The sequence below is a fragment of the Lepeophtheirus salmonis genome, chromosome 14, assembly GCF_016086655.4.
Source record: "Lepeophtheirus salmonis chromosome 14, UVic_Lsal_1.4, whole genome shotgun sequence".
In the NCBI taxonomy this organism is placed as follows: domain Eukaryota; kingdom Metazoa; phylum Arthropoda; class Copepoda; order Siphonostomatoida; family Caligidae; genus Lepeophtheirus; species Lepeophtheirus salmonis.
Genome location: NC_052144.2, coordinates 18490336 through 18513381, shown reverse-complemented (window position 1 = coordinate 18513381; position 23046 = coordinate 18490336). Strand labels below are relative to the sequence as shown.

The 23046-nt window shown below is 29.4% G+C and overlaps 1 protein-coding gene across 3 annotated transcripts in view; it reads left to right on the top strand.

The window, feature by feature from the left end:
* LOC121129190 (probable 4-coumarate--CoA ligase 1) overlaps nt 1–23046 on the top strand; it is a 292268-nt gene that overhangs the window by 21739 nt on the left and 247483 nt on the right. For 2 of the 3 annotated variants that reach the window (XM_040724873.2, XM_071893293.1), the window contains exons 2-3: nt 7412–7494; nt 10756–10863. In XM_040724873.2, the coding sequence (XP_040580807.1) occupies nt 7430–7494; nt 10756–10863 (173 nt within the window). In that variant the 5' untranslated portion in view covers nt 7412–7429. Of the gene's footprint in view, nt 1–7411; nt 7495–10755; nt 10864–21934; nt 22144–22244; nt 22556–23046 lie in introns of those variants that run through there. The other variant, XM_040724874.2, reaches the window with a different exon arrangement.

Here is a 23046-nt window from a genome sequence, read left to right as displayed (position 1 = left end):
CCAAAATATATATTTCCTCGTGAAAATTTCTCTTTGAATGATTCATTTATATTAGCTTAAAATTTATGACAAGGAACTATAGCCACATTACACTATAAACAGCATTTTCGCCCGCCGGCAAAAACCCACATTTATTATCGTTATTTAAATGTAATTGAATCAATTATTTGACGAATTGTTGTAAGAAATTCATGTTTTAGAGGGAAAAAGATTTCATATTTAAATACTTTTCATAACATATGCATTTGATAAGTATTTATTTATTAGATCTAGTCGACTAATTTATATAAAATATTCACAATTTCTTTTAATTAGTCAAACAATTGACTTTTTTCTTCTTTTCTTCTTTTTTTTAAATATATTTTCACGCAACCTTAAATTGCATATTTATTAAATATTGTATAAGAAAATCCAAATCCAACTTTTTTTAACGGGAAATCTAAATAAAAGGTTAAGTCTTTAGTCTTAGTTATAATATTATACAATTGAAAAATATATTAGCTTCCAAATAAAACATTTCATTTTACTTGATTTTTGTATAATTAGACTTATTTTGTATGAAATGTATTCAAGATTACTTAATAAGTTTTATCTTTCGAATGCTGGAATGTTTTTTATCATTTTTTATTTCCATTAATTTTCATCTATAAAGTTATTTTATTTCGAAATATGGCTATGAAATGTGATTTTGGTCCAAAAGGGGTTTAAAGGCCAAATCTTCTGCAATTGAAAATTTTAAAGATCATTTTCGTGTTGTATGGGTTAAATTATACTAACGAATTTTAGTTTAAGATAGGGAGCGTTCCAAGGCCTCAATTTTGTTAATATTATTCATCGTTTACGAATTCGAGAATGTTTTCTTTAATTCTAAATTCAATCTATGTTGCATTCAATTAGGATTCAGGATCATTTTCTTTTCGAACTAGTAAATATATATGTTGTTCATGGAAGTCTTACATGAACCTGCACAACAGATAAGAAAACAGCAAAATAATACTCTGTCTTCTTTTTGAAAAGGTTTCCAAAGATCACAGAAACGAAGATTATGATCCTAAATGTAATTCATGCAATGTGTCATTAGTTTGAAGAGTCATTCTTTTTGAAAATGTATGACCATTTGTAGTCAAAAAGCAAGAGCTTGCATAAACAGCATCAATCCTCGATAAAATAAAATAGAATCTACAATATAAAAATTCAAGAATAAAATTTGATACTGTAATGAGGAAAATGAAAAAGTTACTCAAACGGTGATAAATCTATTTATATTTCATTTTTTGATTATGTTCTTAAAAATTACTTTTAAAAAAATGACCAACTATTTATATCCGGACATCATATTGGGTTGGTCCTTAATTACATATGATCTTTATTTTCAGCAATTTTCCTCTTAAAAATGAAGAGGTTAAATTCAAATCCCAAATATATCACGTTTATTTTGGGGGAATACGATATAAATGAATTATGGAAGTACATTTTTACACATGAGTATTTTACACACCTCCAACCCTTAAAAAAGTACTTGATAGCAATATTTATATAAACATACAACCTACAACTGATGAACATTTCGAGTATTTTTCAACATTGTATCTCATCTATCTTCCCAAAAAATGTGTATTTTTGTATAGATTGTAATAGCGAGGACATATTATATACATGATATTTACAATGACCTTGACTTTCATATGTTTGTGTATTTCTTATGACATAAACAGAGTACTAAGAAAATTTCTGAGACGGAGTATTGTAAAAAAAAGAAGCCTAATTTAGCTTTGAGCATTCAAAGCTACCAATAACAAATCCTATGAAACTCTTGAAATTGCCTAAAATTAACATAGTTTTGTCTTAAGGATTTCATTCTATTTTATTTCATAGAATATGTATTTGCATCTTTTACTTTTATCTTTAAAAAGCTGAGTTAATAAAATTAAGCTTCTAATTATAAGATTTTTTTTGTGCCTTTTGAGATGCATCTTTGACTTTTAACAAAATCAATCTCATCTTTAACTTCATTTAATAATTTATAAAGATATTTTTTTCTTCCAAATTTCAAGATAATTAATTTTGAAAAAAAAAAATAATAATAACAATAAGGCTTCAACTTTAGTTTATCCTGATATTTCCTTAAACATTGGATTAGTTATACGTAACTTTGTATATTCCTAGCAAACTCAAAATCAGGCCTTTTCCGACAATATTCGGCCTCAGCTAATTTTCCTAGTACCGATAAACAGATATTATACCTTGAATACATAATCTTAATATTTGAAGAAGTTGTGTGTTTATCACGTCATTTGTGTCTATTCTTCTTCTTGAATTTTTGCAAATCTATAAAGCAAGTAGCGAAACACAGTGCAATAGATTTTATTATTGAAATATTTTTCTTTGTAAAATATTGTTCATGATTGTACTATAAATGACGTTACTTTATCTCTTTCTTTAATGAGTATAGAATTAAATCTGAGCCCAAAAGGGACTTACACTCCTAACTCCTGAGTAAACCCCCATTGTTACTCTTTGCCTTTTATGAGATACACTAGTTATTAATTTTGTCCAGATTTTCCAAAGTGAATGGTTTAGGTTAAAAAATATTTAGAGGTAGCTGAATAGAGCTAAAGTTTTAAAAATTTACATTTTTGAAGAAAAACTGAGTATTTGCTTGAATACTGTCTATTATATACCTCAAATTAAAGCTTTTTTTCTATAAAAGCAATAAATACGTTTTACTTAATTTAAATTTAAATATATTTCATAATTATTTCAATTTAAAAATAATATCTACATATAAGTTCAAAATTACGTAACTTGAAGTTGGATGAAATTAAGCTCACGACCCTCTTTTTATTTATTTAGCATATCAAAACCAAACTATTGGACTGATGGGCATAAAAAATTTTAATTACCTTTAATTCACATTAAATAATACGAAAAAATTTAAATTTTTAATTACTATGGCCTTAATGACCTTTTTATGAGCTTTTCACAGAAAGTGATCATTTTAATTCAATTTCAACAGATAAAAACAACAATAAAAATCCAGGTTATCCTAGTCGAAGATGTATCCAAATGATATATTTTCTGTATGTACCATCTTCAACTAGGATGTCATAGATTTTATTCCTGGTTTTATGTGTTAAAATTGAATTAATATGGTCCTTTTCTGTCAAAAGGTCATTAAAAGGTCACTTTGATATGATTTTTAAAATTAAACATTTTTTGCTGAATTTAAATTGAATTAAATGTAATTGCAAATTTTCAAATTTATCAGTCCAACAATTGGGTTGCAATATACAAAAGAAACAAAAGAAGGGTCATTTAAATTTTAATCAACTGTAATTGACGTTATTTTGAACATATATGTTTTTTTTTTTTTTTTTAGTTGTTGAAATAATCATAAAATATACTTAATTATAAATTTAATAAGCTCAATTTTATAGCTTAAAAACGCTATAAGTGGAGGTATATGTACAGTATTCAAGCAAATAGTCAGTTTTCTCTTCCAAAATATGCATTTTTAAAACATTGAGGGGTTGAGCTACCTCTAAATATTTTCCATTTCTGTTCCTTTCTTAAATGTTTTTTGTACAATTAGAAACCTTTTTTTTAACCGTAAGCCATTTACTTTTTCAAAAAATGATTTTATTGTCCCCCTACTCTACTTTTTAAGAACCTATTTTAGAATCAATATTTAGAGAGAGTAACATTTACGGCAAATACATGAAAAATATTTAGGTTTGACTACCTTAGAATTGATTACTTCTTCATAAAATATACAAAAATACACAAATTTAACAGTATTTACCATTTGTTTAGTAGTAATTCAATGCAAAGTAAATATTTACTAACTTATTTAGATTAGAATATAACTTTTCTGTATCATAAATAGATTTCCAACTTTTATTCTACTTTGTTATGTTGCATAAAAATATTATCTACATTATGTTACCTTCTACTCGTCTCATTCTGTTCTGCTGTTACTTTTTCAATAAAGAAACAAAAAATTCCCTCTCTCTTTTTTCATAATTATCATTATATTGTTATAGTTATAGTTATTTTCTTTATGTTCAAATAAGCAGATCGCACGGATGAGAATACAAAAAGTAATCCTTCATAGTCCTTTTCTTTCCATTCTTAAAAATATTAAAAATGGGATCCAATAAAACTTTACAAAGGGTTTCTCCTTCTTCTTCACTTCTCTTGATTGTTAGATTGATTCGGTTCTTGATATTACTGCACAATATTATTACTATATACATATTTAGAGTGGGGACCACAAACTTGCTGTTGAATTTAATTAGGACCCCTTTCCTTATTTTTATTTCAATGTAAAACAAACGATAGCTCAAACAAAAGTAAGCAAGTTTTGTTTTAATCCAATGTCTCCAAGTGTAAAAATGTTTGATCAACATAAAAAAAAAGTTTTCAATCCACGCCGGTGGCAAAATAGCTGACCTCTGGTCTGTCTCCATGTGTCCCTCTTCCAGTCCTGACCTCAACCCCTGGATTTTGTAATTTGGTGTGTATTGGAGAAGAATGTCTCCCACACTTATCATCCAAATTTGAATTCGCTTTGAGCTACTATTGTGAGAGCATGTCTCCCCATGGACACAAATGTTTTCGCAAAGTGCTGTCAATTCACCGAATTGTATAGGGTGTTATTGCTTATGAAGGAAGACATATTGGATAAAACATAGTACTTAATTTTATAACAAAGTGGTTTAGAGTTGTGTTTTCTTGATTACATAAAAATCATGTTTTTGATAATTGAGTCACGCTACTAGAAGTTTCGGGTCCCCACTTTGTAGTGCATTGCAAAAATCAGAAGGGGGAGGCTTGGACTCGAAAGCTAGTTCGAACTTAACTCTACATAAGCATAGAAATGAGAAAAATTTAATCTAAGTAGTCAAACTGGAATAGATAAAGTTTTTCAAAGACTTGGACACTTGTGAGCAAAGATCTGAGACTCGATTTGAACTTAATGAATATTAAGTCTTCTAAAATTTTGTGGGATGACACATAGTTTGCACCACGTGATTAAATTATATGTTTTTAGTTAGTATCAGCCTATAAACGATTTGTCTACATATTTTTTTGCTGTCCGTCAATTGGTTCGTGAGATATAGCATTATGAGTGAAGACACTTTTGTTATTGTTAAGGAAATCTATAGAAAACATGAATGCATGAATATTCTGACATGCAAAAGCTGTGTGCAAAGTGGATGCCGTGCAAGCTCACAATTGATCAAAAGCCACTACCAGGTCATTATGATCAGCGATTTTTAGTTAAATTCAACTGTAATAAGTATTAACATAACGTGGTTCCATCACTACACTCCAAAGTTCTATCAACAATCAGCCGAGTGGGCTAAACGCAATCAACCAAATCCAAAGCCTGGAAAGACGTAAAAGTTGACTGGCAAGGTTACTGCAGTATTCAGTATTCTGGTCTACACGTTAGAGTGGAGCTTATTTTTTAAATTTTAGACTAAAGACATCGTATATAAATTTTGAACGCTTTAAAAAAAATTTAGAGGTAGCTCAACGGCTTCAAAGTTTCGAAATTTTACGATTTCTTTCAAAAGTTAGAGTTTCTATATAAACTGTTTTTTTCTGAATGTCCATCTGATACTCGTTAAAAGAAATGATATCCATATTAACCATTCACGTGTCTCAAATTATGAGCAATTGTTAATTTATTACTCGAAATAGAAAAATGAGGTGAAGTTAAAATTAATTTGACCCTTTCCCTACCTTTTACTGACCTTTTTTCTAACAAAAAGACTTTATAAGGTAAATCCATTTAATAATTCGTAATTGGGTATTAAGAAATACTCCTTGCAAACATGCTGGCCTTTTCTGACCTTTACTACAGCTAAAAAGTCTTAATAGCCAAATTTTAAGCAATAAGTAAATTAATTAAACCTTATTTTATTTTAAACTGAGTTAAAATTTAATTTAATTGATAATTTGTAGGAGCTAAATTCAAGATTTGTGAAGATAATGAGAGCTTAAATCCCCGACACACACCCTTTTTGGAAGACAATAATAATGAAAAGTTGTGTGATTAATTTGTTATAAAAATGCCTTCCTGTTCCCACTTTATAATTGGTTCGAGTAGCTTATCGTTGAATCTACTTTTACAATCTTCTAAAGAACTTATTTAAAAAAATAAAATAATCGAAGAGTGGATGTTCCATGCCTACTTTGTTTTCAATATATGCTCACTGTTTATGATAGCAATCGATTTAGCTTCATATTTTCTTTGCTTCTTTTCTTATTTAATAGTTTGTAGAGATTGAATTTTATTTTTTCGTTTTAAAAACTCAAAGAAGTCCACAAAAATGAAATACAATGAGAAACTGTGACCTATGGCAAGCATAAAATCCTACACATATTATTTTTGAATGAATATATCCTTTCAATAAATTTAAACCAAGTGCGAGGAACTTATTCTATGAAAATATATCATTCTCAAAATAAAGTGTAAAATCTATATTAATAAAGCAAGATCTGTCTGTATCCGTGCTGAAAGTAAGAACTTTTTTAATGTAGATACTTGATCTAAGAAATAACAATACAGTCAAGGGTTCATGTCATATTAAAAATAATAGTAATTCTATAGAAGTATATAAAAATGGAATGTAGGAATAAATTAAATCTCAAAGACGTTTAGATCAACTCGTATTAATAAAGAAAAAAAAAGGAAGTACACTATATATGTATAAACGTGACTTTAAATGAAGTTTAAGAACTAGGTAAAGTACCACCTACTTCTTACGTCGTATTTTTTTTCAATCTGTTATTATTATTTCTTTATTCTTAAGGAACGAACATATTCATTAGTAAAGTGCTCATGAAAAATGGAGATGACTTTATGTGCAAGTTATTCTCTGTTCATCAACGCTTAAAAACTCAGAGTACCACCGCTAGTATTTAATAAAGTAAAAAAAATCTGATGACTCTTTCATATGAAGTGAAATAGCTATAAAAGAAAAATCATGTTTTCTCTTGTATTTTTTACGATGACACGTCAAATAAATGCCTATTTTTACATTAAAAAAATATTTATCATACATATGTATTTGTAGGCACATAAAGGATACATTCGGGAAAGAAATGATTATATTTCAATTATAAAAAAAGGTAACTTGATGTTCGATATTAATAAAGAAAAAGGAAAAACGATATGCTTCAATTTCAACTCAAGATACTACTTCTGCATAAAAATATATATTTTAGGTTTCCTTATATTTTAATATGTTCATATATTTATACCGACTCATCAAAAAAGAAAGAATAAAAAAGTTATTTTTGAATGAATCTATTTTTATAATTCGTTAATTAACATTTTTTTAAATGGAAAATATATTTATGAAATAGGAAATAATATATATATATTTTTTTTTTGTAGTAATTTGTTCGTTTCAAGATGAGAAATTTGGCAACTCCTTCATTTTCCGGTGCTTCCAACTCTCGCCGTGGTTCCTCTGTAGGGTAAGTAATTCTTAAAGTATTTACATACATGCTCAGACTATATGTAATTTAACTTGCAACTACTGCAAATGTGTATACTGTATATAATTGAAAGCCACATAAGCAGAAAGTCTATATATAAGTTGTATATTTTTTTATCCTTTGAGATTATTCACAATGTAATGTGATAAACTTAGAAAACTTGTTATTTTTAACACCGTAAGAACCTATTAAATATAAAACTATATTTTACTGGCTTATGTTGGTAGTTATATAAAAAGTTAAAAATGAACAATTTAAACTTCATCAAATGTTGGATTTAAAAAAAATGTGTACATCCATGGTCAACAGGAAAATCAAGTAAAAATTAGCAGTTTTCTGTTGAAAAAACGCCTCCCATCAAGTAAGTCTTCTTTCACTTGAGCGAGCAAAACTATGCTCAGGGGTATCATGTACCTTCCTTCATATTTGTAACTATTCTTCATTACATATGGACATGACGAGATGAAACTTCGTTTTTCTTGGTATTGTCATCGACCTGAAAAAAAATATTTTGAACGTATACATTTTTTTTAGCCCAATCTGACAATATTAATCTTCTGAGTCATATATAGTGCTAGAGTTGTGGATCATATGTCTTGCTGTTTTGTTGCAAAAGAAACGGCATTTGACATGGTATTCCTGTCAATTTTAAAAATGTTTTGGAAAGGAGCACCTTAGCTTACATACCAATTATAAGAATAAGTATAAATCTCACTGCGTCTCTAGCAAGGATGGATATAAGTCGGAATTACGTCGATGTCAATCTTCAATTATAATGTTCTCTGAGTTGTATTAGTAGTTACATGGTCCCTTCTCAAGAATTAAGAAATAATGATAACAGATTTAGATTTAAAAAAAGGATTCCATACTAAAACTTTTCAATATGGTTTAGATAGAGTTAGGTATAGCTGGGCTTCAAGTTTCGATAAATAACCATTTTGAGATTAGAAAAGTACAAACGGCTGCTGTGTGCTATTTCTTCTCTTTTATTCATTGTTGTAGTAATATCTCCCTCTAATAAAGACTATAGCTTTGTCGCTTACTTTAGTGCAATATTAAATATAATTAATGCTATTTTTCAAATGCCTTAAAAAATTTCTCCCTCCGCCTGGATTGCAATAAATGGGATTTGCATCCAACCATTTTTCCTAGGAGTTCATATTTTCCCATTTCGATATCCTAGCCATTTCCTTTTCTAAGGTTAAGTAGTTATTTTTCTCTGCGTTTTGTCCATCTCTACGTATAAGTAGACAGACAAGGGGCTCGGAAGAAATTATTCTCTTGAAGTTATTCTGCGTAGGTTCGTTACCCAGTCGGTTCGAGAGAAGGAATTATATATATACAAAATGTATATTGACATCAACTTTCAAGGTCACATTTAACTACTATTTATAGATCCAGGAAAGCTAACCTTTAGAAAATTATTATTAGACTGTAGACATGATGGATTATTCATATTGGAAAAGATTTGTGCATGGACGAACAAGCATAACATCCAATTAGGCGAGAGTAGTGATTTACACTTCAATATGATCCAGGCGCTTGGTTGTGGTGAGGCTAAGATGATTTGGAGACGGGGAAACTCAAAGGTCAGATCATAGGAGATCATGAGGAAATTTGTAAATCCCAGTACAGTTGGAGAAACCTAGAATTGGAATAAAAGATGATATCGATTTTCTTCGTCTCTTCATGAACTTTGTAAATATTCTATTTAATTGAAGCCACATCTAAATTAGATTTGATCAAATTATTTGTATGAACAATTTATTTTTATTTTATAATTATTTATTTACATTTATACATAACAGATAATGTGAACTATTAATAAATATTTAAAATGAGTGTAAGTTCCAAGTTATGGATTTAAGATATTGTATTTTTTATTTCGATTACATTGGGATATCACTTGTTGCAATCTTTCAACACTTTTCATTAATTCTTTTCATTGTTATAAAATCTCCATGTTATATTTTCGTTTTTTATCCTAGGCTAGGGTAAAACTTCTATTATAAATAGTCTATTAATTTCCACAGATTATAGTTCATTTAGTAATCGAACCATCAAGACCATTGTCACTCCAACTGTACTTATCGTTACAGTTTTCTCGCTTACATCTACCAATTCATCGTGCTCTCCTATGACCCGACCTTTGAGTGCCTCCCTGAGCCCGAAAAAATAATTAGCTCTTTCAAAAATATCTGACGAAAGATTCTAATGTCATATATTTATTTAAATTTATTGTGACATCGGTTAATATGGAGATTAATGTGAATTTAGTTCATCCAACACTAATAAAATATCTTTAAAATTATTATTGAACTCTGATATTTTGAACCCTGTATTGAAAAATAACTCTTTTATATCATACCATAACACTCAATATGTGTACGTTATATAAAAGCAATTCAGGAGTTCCAAATTCGTTCAAATAATGCATTACTTTAAAATTTAGGAACTAATGAAGGATAATGTTTTACAATATGTATTATTACAAATGAATGAAATAACTCTTTGTTCTAATGGCTCAATAAATTTAGACTTGTCTGTTTATTTTCAATTATGTTTACATTACAATAAATTTGATCTAATTACATATACAAAAAAACGCAATTATCTTTGTTTATTCTACTTAATTTTTCAAATATAAGCTTGTATATATAAGTATGTCCTATGTAAATATGCATGTATGTAACTGTGTAAGCACAAGGTAAAACTCTCTTATGCATTTTGAGTATATATTGCTAATATCAATGGTATATAAAAAATGTTCCCCAATAAGCCCTAAATTATTTTGAAATAAAGAAAATCATGAGATTAGAGTGTATGTATATAAAGCAAAGGGATATCCGGCGTTGCACAGGCAAGCGTTAGGTTGTTAGGAAGAATTGTGGTAGTGATTGAGGCAATGGAGGTCATAATGAAAAACAATATGTTATTATTATATATGCTTTTAAACAAAACCAAAAAATTTGTCACATAGCATTTGTTCTGGATCTGTATGAGGTCAAAATTTGTAATGCATGACCCTGTAGAAGTAGTAAATATGGAAGGATGTATTGAGTAAGGGGGGGAGGGGGGAAGTCACTCCGTGTCTAGACCATACTGGGGACTAATGAGGTTGGCAATGTAATATTAAATTCATAATAACATATAATATTAGTATTCTATTAAAATATTATATTAAGACTATATTTCAAAATATTTTCTAAAATGTATTTTATTTTTTCTATTTTATTACAGACTCGTTTCTATGCTATCCAGTCCAAATCAAGCACGCTACAAAGGATTGATTTCCACGGCTGGAATTGTTAAATTCTCTGCTTGGAAGAGAGAAAATGAAATACAGAAGTAAGTTGTTTTTTTTTAAAACCATGTTTCTGATGTGAATAAGTTTGATTAAGAAAACAAAGCAAATACTTTATTTATTTCTAACTCTACTTTACATTAATGGAGGTTAGTGTGGCTCTAAATATGTACTTAAAAACCCATATTTTTCATTATCTTGCCGGCTCAATGGGTTGTATTATTGTAAATATATTCCCTTACTATAAATTATAACATTTAGCCCTTGGCTCTTAAATTTTTGACTAAAATTCTAATTTTATCGACACTTTCTGACGGTTTTATTTTTAAATACCAATGAAACATAGAATAAATTTAAATTTTACAACTTCAGACAAGAGAAGTGTGCACCAAATTATGGTTCGTTTTGTCGATAAAATAATTTGTCAAACAATAAATATAAAATCATATAAATGACTAAACTTCAATAACTACTAAACCTGTAAAGGTATTGGCAGAAATTTTATTTTTGCTAACAGACAAAATTTTCATTATAACCTTATATTATTAGAACAAAATGGAAATTGTCCAATTAATTTTAGGGTAATTTTTCACTATAGGGTGAAACATTAAGAATCCAGTACAACAACCAATTAAAGTAAAAATTATTTTGCACATGCAAGTTTTACTAATACGGGAATTAAACGGAAGTGTGAGACAATTAAAAGTAAAACATTAATTTTGAAGGCCACCTTAATATAGGTAGGTAAATAAAACTGATCGTATTTAGACAGTTATTCATCTTATTCAATTAAAGTATATTAGTTTTGTTTACTTTCTACTACTATTTAAAGACTACTACATTTTTTTTTTTTTCATTAAGATATATTTTGTAACACAATTAGTATGTCATATGCATTTTAAAAACAACAACTGACATTTTGCAATCAGCATTTTTCTAAGTTTAAGATTTAATTCTAACATTATAGCTGTTACTTGACAAGCTGATGACAAATCTATAATTAGTTGTTCGTATCAATTTTTTTATTGAGAATTTTGGATATTCATTTTCTTAATTCATATACTACACGTAGATATATGCAAAACATAAAATGAATATAATATGAATTTCTAGAAGGAATTACGTCATACTAATGAAAATAAGCATTTTAGCTTAAAATTATACCTCCTAGCCAGGATCTACACCTAAAAACAATCAAACATTAAAATAAGACGAACAAAAAATTATTTAAAACAATCACCTCCTAAATACTTCAAAATATCGTAATCAATTCGTTGATCTCTCTCGATGAAACCTCCAAATATTTTTTTTTAAACTGGAGACTAGTGATGTATCTAGCGGAATCCAAGATTTTGTATTCGACAGCAGTATATTTAGCTGCAGAGGACGGCAAAAATATTGATCTTAAATTTTCTGAAGGAATTGGCTCTTCCTATTTGTCAATTAGAGCTTGGCACTCAAAACAGGAAATGTATTACTAGATTTTCAGAAACCTTTAAATTTTTGAGTATTTTTTTTTTTAAGTTTAGCTGGAATATTGATTTGTTTTCAATTTTATTGAGGAAATTATAATCAATAAAAGGTTGATTACATATTATATATAACTAAATTTGCAACAAATTACTGGTTCCAGATCATTTCGTCAAAATTTGGTTGACTTGCGTAATTGTTCAAATCTTAAATAAATAGAGTATTGTGAGAGACTAACAAAGCTTGAAACAACCTAATACTAAAGTTTATATATATAAAACGCTTTAATGCTATGCCATCATTGGGAAAGTCGCATAAACAAGCAAATTTTATCAGAATAAAAACCCATGTTGCTTTTTAATTAAGGAAAAAGATGAGTTATTGTCCTGTATCTATTTGGATGTCATAATAGCACTGGCAAACAAAAGGACATAAACCTTAACTATTTATCAGAAATATATATACTTTTATTAATTATATCTCAGATCATAATATGCGCATGACATATGTAATTACATTATTATACATTAACATTCTAGATATTGTAGCCAATGAATTAGTTATTACTTTTGCAAAGATCAAATATTCTTACGGCTTACTTTACTTTTCTTATCCCTTATCGATTAAAAACAAAATTAACTGTACAGATTTATAATTTGATAGCTATTTTTACGTTCTATTAATTTAATTTATTCACTTTTTTCTTTCGCATAAAGTAGTATACGATATAAGTGATAAGCCATAAGATTAAGTTTTCTTATGTTTTTTTTTTTTAAATTTGTTTACTTTTTGCAGTAACATTAAATTACGATTTTGTCCTGGATATTTTTGTATTACGAGGTTCCATTATATAACCAAAACTACAGCTGAAACAAAAATCAACAAGTTTTGTTTTTATACAATTTATATAAGTGTAAAATGTCGGAGCAAGACAAAAAAGGCAGCCATGTTATGTCAAGTTTTGGATCCCTAATCTGTATTTCTCTAATATGGCCTCAATTTCGGTATGTTATGTATTCTGTAACGATAGTGAAGATGCTCAATAGTTAACAAACTTGCTTGAAAATTTACATTTAATGTTTTTATATATGATAAAGCTGAATTCTACGTAGTATTCCTATATCTAAAGACAAAGTTATTATTTCCATAAAATTTGTTTGTTTATGCTACCCCCAAGGTGGTTAATTTCCAAAGTAATGATGTCACGAGAAAATTCCCTACCGACATGTAGAGATAGGCTGGATCTACATTTTCTCAGATCCGGGTCAGTTCGAACCTTTAAACGTAAATATTCGAGTAAACTTTGGGTATATAAACTTCCTGATCTATATCCAAAACAAAAATTAGAAAGATACTTCTATCAAAATTTTAGGAGCAATTTACCACATGTTTGGACCTAAAAAAAAATAGAATCTGTATTTAGGTTAAATTTTTACTGATTACTGATACTAAAACAATAAATGACCAAATGTTTCTACTCTCAGAACATAATTACTAGTTATTGTAAGAATGATTGTTTTAATAACATTGGACTCGTCGTTAGCTTTTGTTCTATCTCCCAGCCTCTCCTCCGAAAAGATAAAGGAAAAGGCCTTAAATCAGTTGATAGTTAGCCAATTCTTCCAACTATGGAGTTATTGTTCAACAATAGTTGATAATTGTTCACAAATTACTAAGAACAAGCAATCTATGTCAAAAAGACTAATTAGAGGAAACGAAAAAGAAACTTCGATATCTTACAACAAAATACAGTTTACATTTTGTTTTTGTGAGCACGGCGTTACCTCAGTAACACAAAACTATACAATGTATATTGTTGTCACCTGTTAATGTTTTTGCATCTTTTCTCCTAATCTTTATTTTAATCGTGTATTAATAGCTCCTTTTAAACTACAGCAATACTTAACAATAGTTGCATTGCTGGGAAGAATTTGCTAACTACCAAATGATTTTGTGCCTTTGTTATGTTTTTTTTTTGGAGGAAAGCTTGCATGATACAACAAGGGTAACGACGTGTGAGGTAACCCCGTGTTTAATAACACTGCAATGAAACTCTTTATATAGATTTCACTCCAAGCAATAATCAAGAAAAATAACGTTTACGTTCCATATACCTCAAAATTAAATCATTACATCTTTTTTTATAACAAGATGAATAAGCATTGAGCAAAATTATATGCTTTTTAGGATCCAAAAATCCTTCAATCTTTTTTATGATAAGTAGAAGTTATAGTATGATTAAACATGATTGAGTTTCGAACCTTTTTAGATAAAGCAAGTTTACTTCTACTGTACTTTGGATCCGGCTCAAATGTATATGGGTCCTTGATAGGAAATATCTAAATAAGTCTTGAATGTAAGGCTACAATATAGATATATCACTAAATTGGCGATTTAAAAAATATAAAAACCAACATTTTTTTGTGTAAAATCAAGTTTGAGTGTTAGGTCAGTCGAAGTCTTGAAGTATGTGTACATATTGTAAAATGTACAAACATCTCGTCGATCGTATTCACATGTACAGGGTAGGGCAGCAAAACGTGGACTCGAAAGATGGATTTAGAAATACATCAATAATTTTATATTTTCAATAATAGGCAAAAAAAATAATAGTGACAAAACATGTATTCTACTCAACATGCCCACCTTCATTATAATGACAGCCTTTACAAGTCGGCTGAAGGCCATGCAGGAGTTGATGACAAAAACCTCTGACAAGTTGTCCCTTTAGACCTATTCAAAAATATATTCTTTTGAATTTTGATTTGTTTTTGGATTTTTTCCCCATGCTTTAAGGTATCAGAAGCTCGAAAATCATTTTTTTAGGGATCAAAGTATGTCCTATGGTTTTATGTAGTTCTTGGACAAAAAGTATTGATAAAACACACCATTAAACGCCAAAATAGACATTAAACTAAAATATAACCGTTTTTGAATAATACTTTTTTATATTTTATTATCTAAGTATCAAGATGAAGGTCGAGAGAAATATTTTGGCGCACTGACAGCAGTACTAAAATTGTTAACTTTACCGTCAATGATATTTTCTTTTATATTTATCCCTTTTTTACGAAACACATATTAATATTTTCGAAAGATTTTACATTTACCTCAATTTCTTATTAAAAAATAATTTTTTAACACTTATTGGATAAGCAGAATGATATACCTTTTATATTATTTTCCTGCCCTACCCTATACACATCTTGTGTTGTTTGGTATACGGTTGAGAGACCTTATAAGAGACAAGCACACTGGGCACTAAACTCAATTTAAAAACAGGTCCTTCTAGTACCATTATTTTACAACAAAATGGACCCCTTCATGATGTAAACCCTCAATTTCTGATCTAAGCCCTCGCCATCTCAAACAAAAAACATGCAGACATCCCTGTTATAACATATGAATTATACTTAAATACTGATTAGTTGACCATTTATTACTTCAGACAAACAATAATTTATTTTATATTAGTTATAACTAAAACAAAGTTGTTTGTCTGTTTATTTATTTGTCTGGCTGTAATGTCATTGTCTACACTATATAAGTGTACATCATACTTTATCTTTCTATCTCAAAATTGGAGACGGTCACAATGCAAAGTTGAAATTCAATTATAGAAACCTTTTAATAATCAACAAATAACTTCGCTAAATGAAGCGATACGAAAACTATATTATTGGATTGGGAGGAGAGGGACTAGGAATCGATCCGTGGACCAAGGATAAGGCCGGAGGAGATCAAATCTCATTATGTACAGTGCTATGTCTACGATGTGATCTCCTCCGGCTTCGTTCCTCAGTCAATGGATCGACTCCAAGTCCCTCTTTCACCTCCCTTCCTTCTGTATACTCCAAAAGATAGAAACTCTTAACATTCTCCACATGAGACCTTCTATCTACTTTCATGATCCTCCAAAGATTCGAATATCCAGAAAAGTCGAGGTTTCTCTCCTCCTACTCCAATGATAAGAATTTCAACTTTCCGCTGTCGCAGTCTCCAATTTCTAGATAGAAAGAGAAAGTATGACGTGTGAGCAAAATGATACAGTGTATCCAAGTCATTTTTGAATGTGAGCTAAATATCAACTGGTGCACCTATATCTTCTCCTTTTTTGTCGTAATAATTAGGCTTCATTTTATAAAATATTTATAAAAAAGATGTAAGAAATAAGAATGTGCAGGTGTAGCTATATAATATGTCCAAAATTGGTGGTGGTATTAAAAATATCCATTATATATCAAGTTATTTTTGGTCGGAATAAAATGAAATTTGGCTGTTACAATCATTAGGCAATATTGAATTTTTCTGATGCAATAATTTTCGATGATCCAAAAAGGCAAAAAAGTGATGTTCAGACAACTTGGATTATTTCTGGGCAAAGGCACATGGCCTCCCAACAGTCCTGATTTGTCTCCCATTGAAAGTTTGTGAGCCTTGGTCCAGAGGGAACTCAATGAAAATGCGCCAGCAACTTGAGAGGAAGAATTAAAAAAAAAAAAAAACTCCCAAAAGCTTGGTAAAAAATTTATCCAGATACTTTGAATAATCTGTATGAAGGGATGCCAAAACGCATAAAAAATGAGTTAAACTTAAAGGTAGTCTAGTCATATTGGGAAGTAAATAAAGTTTTTCACCAAAAAAAAATCACTTGTTTAGATTATTTCATGAACCACCATTCATTTTTGGACATACTGTAGCTTAGCGAGTCCTATTAAAAAAGAAAAGAAAAAGAATACATATATGTATAAAGGGCTGTAAATTCGTTTTATTTAAAAGGGAAAATCAGAAGTTTATTTGGTTATTTTAGCATGTGCTGACTTCCTTTTAGATATAAATAACTAAACTTCCATACAAATAACAGAACAAACAAAGTATTTACCTACTTCCAAAAGAGAAGTTTTTTTACATAAAAAAAATTTATGTATATTTATGAAAAACTTTTTGGGAAAAAATATTTTCAATGTACCACTTATGACTATAAAATAGTACATGTACATATATCGATATACTAATGTTTCCACTAAAGAAATAAAGTTTATTTTCTTTTGTAGCTAAAAAGGAACATGCTAAGTAGATTCACGGCTGTTGTGGTTTCCTTTTTCAATTGAAAATCAAATGGAAGCTAAAAGAGAGTAAAAAGATTTAATTTTCAATCTCTTGATAATTGTAACTAAAGAAATAGTATTTCTTTTCTTCTAAGAGGGAAGAAGAAAAAATACTGCACATAACTTTTGGAAATGCATAATCTGATTTTACGTTCTTTACGCAAAAAACAAAATAAAAACAAGTCAAAATAATAATAATAAAAAAAAGAGTCTGAATTTAATTTTTTTTTTTTTTGTTAAAATGTGAGGAAAGCCAAAATTTATAGTTTGCCATTTTAAAAATGTTAAACACACTATATTCGGGCTTGGTTTCACTATGATATACTATTGCATGTATATATATATAAAAAAATCATTTGGTAAAAGAAAGTCTTTATTCCAGGTATTTAAATTTATCTATTATTTACTTTTGCACACTTAACTAATTATCTTGCATTGTTATAAAGAAAGTTATCATACATTATTTGGAGAAGCTGTTAATTCCAGTTAAAGATTCCCAGTCATAACAAAAGAAAATGATAAATTCTACGGTTGAGATAACATATAAGAGAGAAATACAGTCTTATACATTTCAAATGAAGGATTTTAATTATGAATGGATAATATTTTTTCATAATCGACCACATTCCAGAATTAAGTGTTTTCATTCAGACAAAATAAAGTTAACTTAATCTTTGATAACAAATATGTTGTAATAACCAGTGGCCAAGTGGCACGAATTTTACAGAGGAGGTCTTTTGTAAATTTATGTGTCTTTCAAGGTAAAAAAAAGTATATTTCTATAAAAATTAGCTCTTTGTTAGACAAATTTCAGATCTTGTATTTTTTGACAAAATAAATTTCAGATCTTTTTTCCCATTTGGCCCTCTCTTGATTTTTTTATTTTTCAAAATAAGTTTTGAATCTTTTTCTTTTTAAAATAACCTTTTATTATATTTTTCGAGATGAGATTAGACGTGGACTGATATATCAGATAAAAATCAGTAAAACGATCAAAATGTCCCATACCTGTAAAAGTTCTTAGATATTTCGATATTTGCTTCGATATTTCATAAGATGGAATCAAAAAAAGGTGAGAATAGAAAAAATAATGCTGTTCAATTTTTGTAGCCAGAGAATGTTTAATGTTAAGTGTTCACTCTTATATGAACGAATGAATGCATTTTTAATGAATTAAGTTCTTCTTCATAATATTGCAACATAAAATTTGCCTTCTTAGTCAATTCATTATACAAAATAAAAAATAAGATTTATTCATTACCAAAGTTTGTCTTTCTTAAAAATAGATATCGTTTTCTTAAACGGCCATCTTACTAACATTACTAAATTGGAATCAAATGGTTGAATTCGAACATGATAACTAAAATATGATTTATTTAAATAAATTTGACTTTCAGGAGTGTGCCCTTTCCATCAAGTAAAGGGCTATCCAACCAATTAAATACTGCATCCTTGGAATATGAGTCTGTCAGCATACGAAACAAAGTAATAGTGATAAAATTAAACAAAAGCTCTCCAAGATACGGGTACATCAACTCATTTATAAAATATCAGATAGGTAAATATTTTGATATCAGCCTTTGTTTTCTATAGAGCTTTTCTTTTTAGAGAAAGTTTAGTAGAGCTTTTCTTTTGAAAGAAAGTTTAGTGAAATATTATTCACCGCTGGAGAGGCCATGGACTCCATGCCGCTCAGCCACTGGTTATTTAGTTTATAGTACTGACAGTATATACCAAGGATCAATAACCTTTTCAAGAACAGGACCATTTTTCAGAATGCAACAATTGTTTGGGGCCGCACTACAAAACCCTGATTTGATATTTTTTGTTTTTATTTAAATTTGAAATAATAGTACATACGTACAACTTGGATATGAAACAATAAACATGCATGTATTTTATTTATGAATGGCAGGAGATATTAAATGCATATTTTTATAATATTCATAGTTAGTGAGAAGCTTGAAGTTGGATGTTTATAGCCAATTGGTTAATGTCTGGTTCTATTCTTGATTTGCACAGACACAAACTATGCAGCGGATGACTGACTGTCAGTTAGACTGCTTCTCAGTTTGCTTTTCATATGTTTCACTTTAGAAAACAGTTGCTCACAGGTATACGTACTTCCAAACATGCGTACAAATCTTCTAGCAAACCGCTTTAAATTACAGTAATCTGCAGCTAGTACATACTTATAAAACTCAATTAGGTTAATCTCTTTGAAATTTTGTATGAGAATATCATCCTCCTGCAGCGTGTTCAATTAAAGATGGAGCTGTACAGCTGCTGAGCATATCTCACAGGCACAAGGCAATGAGAAGACAGTCATCTCACTTCTGAGATTTCTGAACTCTGTATAGCGAGAGGAAAACTTCTCCCTAAGTACTTCCATTCTCTGAGCATAACTATCCAGGATCTCATTGTTGCCATTAAAGACAGATTTAAGGGTGGGAAAATGGTCAACTTTTTGTTCACGCAGACTTTGTTCGCAGAGCTGAAGATCTCTTTCAAATGTTCAAAGGTGCTTAAACAAGTTATATACCAACTTGTTTTGTCCTTGAAGCTTGACATTGAGCTGAGGTAATTTTTAAGAGATATCATTTAAGAACGCGAGGTCCATTTGCCATAGAGGATCACTCAGTTCTTGAACCTCTTTTTGTTTCAACTTCAGGAACAGAATGATCTCATCTAATAATAACCAGAAACGTTACAATGTTGTTGCTCTGCTAAGCCAGTGAACCTCTATGAAATTAACAACATTCTCAGACTGGCTCTCAAGGTGTCTCAAGAACTCCTAAAACTCTCTGTGGTTTATTCCTCGTGAGCGTATGAAGTTTAATGTTTTTCCTACAACGGAGTTGACATGATCTATATTGATAAGTTTAGCACTCAGATTCTCCTGGTGTATGATGCAATTAACTGCAATAACATCTCGCTAGAACTCACGTACTTTGGCAATGAGGCCATTTTGACAGCCAATCATAGATTGTGCACCATTTGTACATAGTGATACACATTTCCTGAAGTCCTCAGTTCCCATTTTCTGTAGTGATGATTGAACACCTTCAAATATATCTAAACCTTTCTTAGTGCCTTTCAACGGGTTCAAGTCAAGCAGTTCTTCAGCTACATTGAAATCCTTATTTACAGCTCAAATAAATACAGCCAACTGTGATGTGTCTCTGATATATTAACCCCTGCGGCCACACGTTGTCCGTCCCTGGTCTATACACTCCTGTATATCGGCAGAATAAATTAGTAATTTAGGACTATTATCGTTCAGAGTCATTTTTTACCCTTAAAACAATACCCAAATTAAAATTAGACAAATAAAACTTATATAAAAGTGTTTTTTATAATTGAAATATTTTTTAAATAAACCTTTTTTAAATAATAGATTGAATATTTTTATATAATAAAGGCTATAATATTCCTCATCACTATGTATTATGAATAAGTTACAAAGGCCTAAAGAAGAGTGACGTTTTTCAGAACAAGATACAGAATAAAAAAACCAAAAACTTTTACGTAAGTTTTATTAATCCTACTTTTAATTTGGGGATTCTTTTCAGGTAAAAAATCACTTACAATAATAGTCCTGAATTACTATAATCGCATGGCTAATAGAAAAACACAGAAATTTGAGCTGAGATCAGTTTTGGATTCTGCCCTTATAGATAAATTCGATTATTGTCTAAAATTCATTCGTACAAAATTGCCCCCAACCCCTAATTTTTCCCCTGTGTGTTATCCAGGCTATTTAGACTCATGCATCTATTCATTGCATCGGACTACATCATTTCTAGCCCATCATTAATACATATTTTTATAAATTTAAAAAAATTAATAAGAGCCTGTGTAAGCAATTTTTTTTAATGGTTTTTCTATAATAAAATATTTAATAACACAATTCAATTCATGTATAACTATATTACCTAATGTAATATGAAGGAGTAGTATTATCCAACTAACATAACAATTAACTATACATTTGTTTGTCAGCAGTTGTTTTCTTCCTTATCTCAATGTTTCAAATTTTTATTGAATTAACAAAGTCAACAAGAATGCTGATAGAAAATGTCTATTGGAAGAGTTTCATTAAAAAAGGCCACAAATTAATTATTCCTAACAGTTAATGCAGAAAAAAAGTTTATTTTTTTCTGCTTATATTATCTTATATGTTTTTACGTCATTGTTGTCAGAATACTGACTGAATATGATCTACATCTAAGAATACTATATTTATTAATACCTAAATATTTATTCTTCTAATAAAATTCAATGATTATCAAACAATTATTTACTAAATGTTGTCAAGTTATGATTTGATTTTTTTTAATCAATTTATCTAACCATATAATAATCTAATATTGAATCATATGAGTTGACAAAAATTTAGTAATACGGTTAAAAGCACATAGGAAGAAAATATAACAATAATTAACATTCTATATTATATTTGAAATAATTATTAATCCCGCCCTTCCCCTCTTCAATATACATATATATATAAAATATTAAAACCGGTAGATCTGATAGGCAAGCTACCACGTGACTAAAGAAGAGAAGATTAGGACCCAGTTCTCATAAATAATTATCCATAAACACCATTAGTTAAAACTGTTGAAGCACCCTTAATTGTCCTTCCATGAAATCATCGAGTCCTGTCGTCCTTATTATAGATTCCATAGTCCGAGTGAAGTATAAAGTACAAATAACTCTCGCGATGACTGCATCACCCTTTAGGTGAGCCCGAGTCGTCAGTGGCATAGCCACTTCCCAATCTTCGTTTTTTAGTTCTATTCCGAGTGGATCCCTAATTTTCTGTTCCACGATTTCCCTTACAGGCATCAATCACTCTACTGCATTTATAATAAAGATGGAAGGATGACTCCGAGCCTCTCCGTTTAATCTTTTTTCGACTTGTTGGTGAAGACTGTTGACGTAGCGAGACGAAATCTTAGCCATCCCTCTCTTGAATTGGTGAATGGATTTCTCATAACCGATTTCCGTTCCACTTTATCGATCCCCATGTCCGTTTTATTCAGCTTTTGGAGTCGTTAAGAAAAAAAAAAGAATTGGGGAAATTTGATTGTTTGAAAAAATAATTTTGGGAATCGTCCGGATTATTTAATTAGAATTTATCTTCCAATTACAAGTATTGACATATCTATTTCTCCATTTAAGATCTTACAAATACATTTTGATGAGTAAACACAAAATCAATTTTGAACAAAAATCAAGAACAAGCACACACAGGGATGGTCTTTCATAATTGGCTCTAAATCAAAAACTACAAGTCCAATTTTATAGAAATCTTTTGAAACATTTAATTTAACAATTACTATTATTTAAACTATGAATATATTGAATTTGACCAACTTTGGCATATTTTACAGTAACCAATCTCTTTTAAACTGCATTACAACAGGCACGTACTACATCATCTTAAATTTGTTTCCATTTCTTCTCAAGGGTTGCCATGAGAGCATCCTTATTTCTTGAAGGATAATCATTGACCTCCTTCTGCAACGTTCCCTAAATGGAAAAGAATTCCATCCTTCAATCACTTTGTACACCTGTTAATTTTTTTTTATTGATCTTGGCAATCTTTTAGATTGATATAGAAGTGTGCCAGCTTTTAGTAGA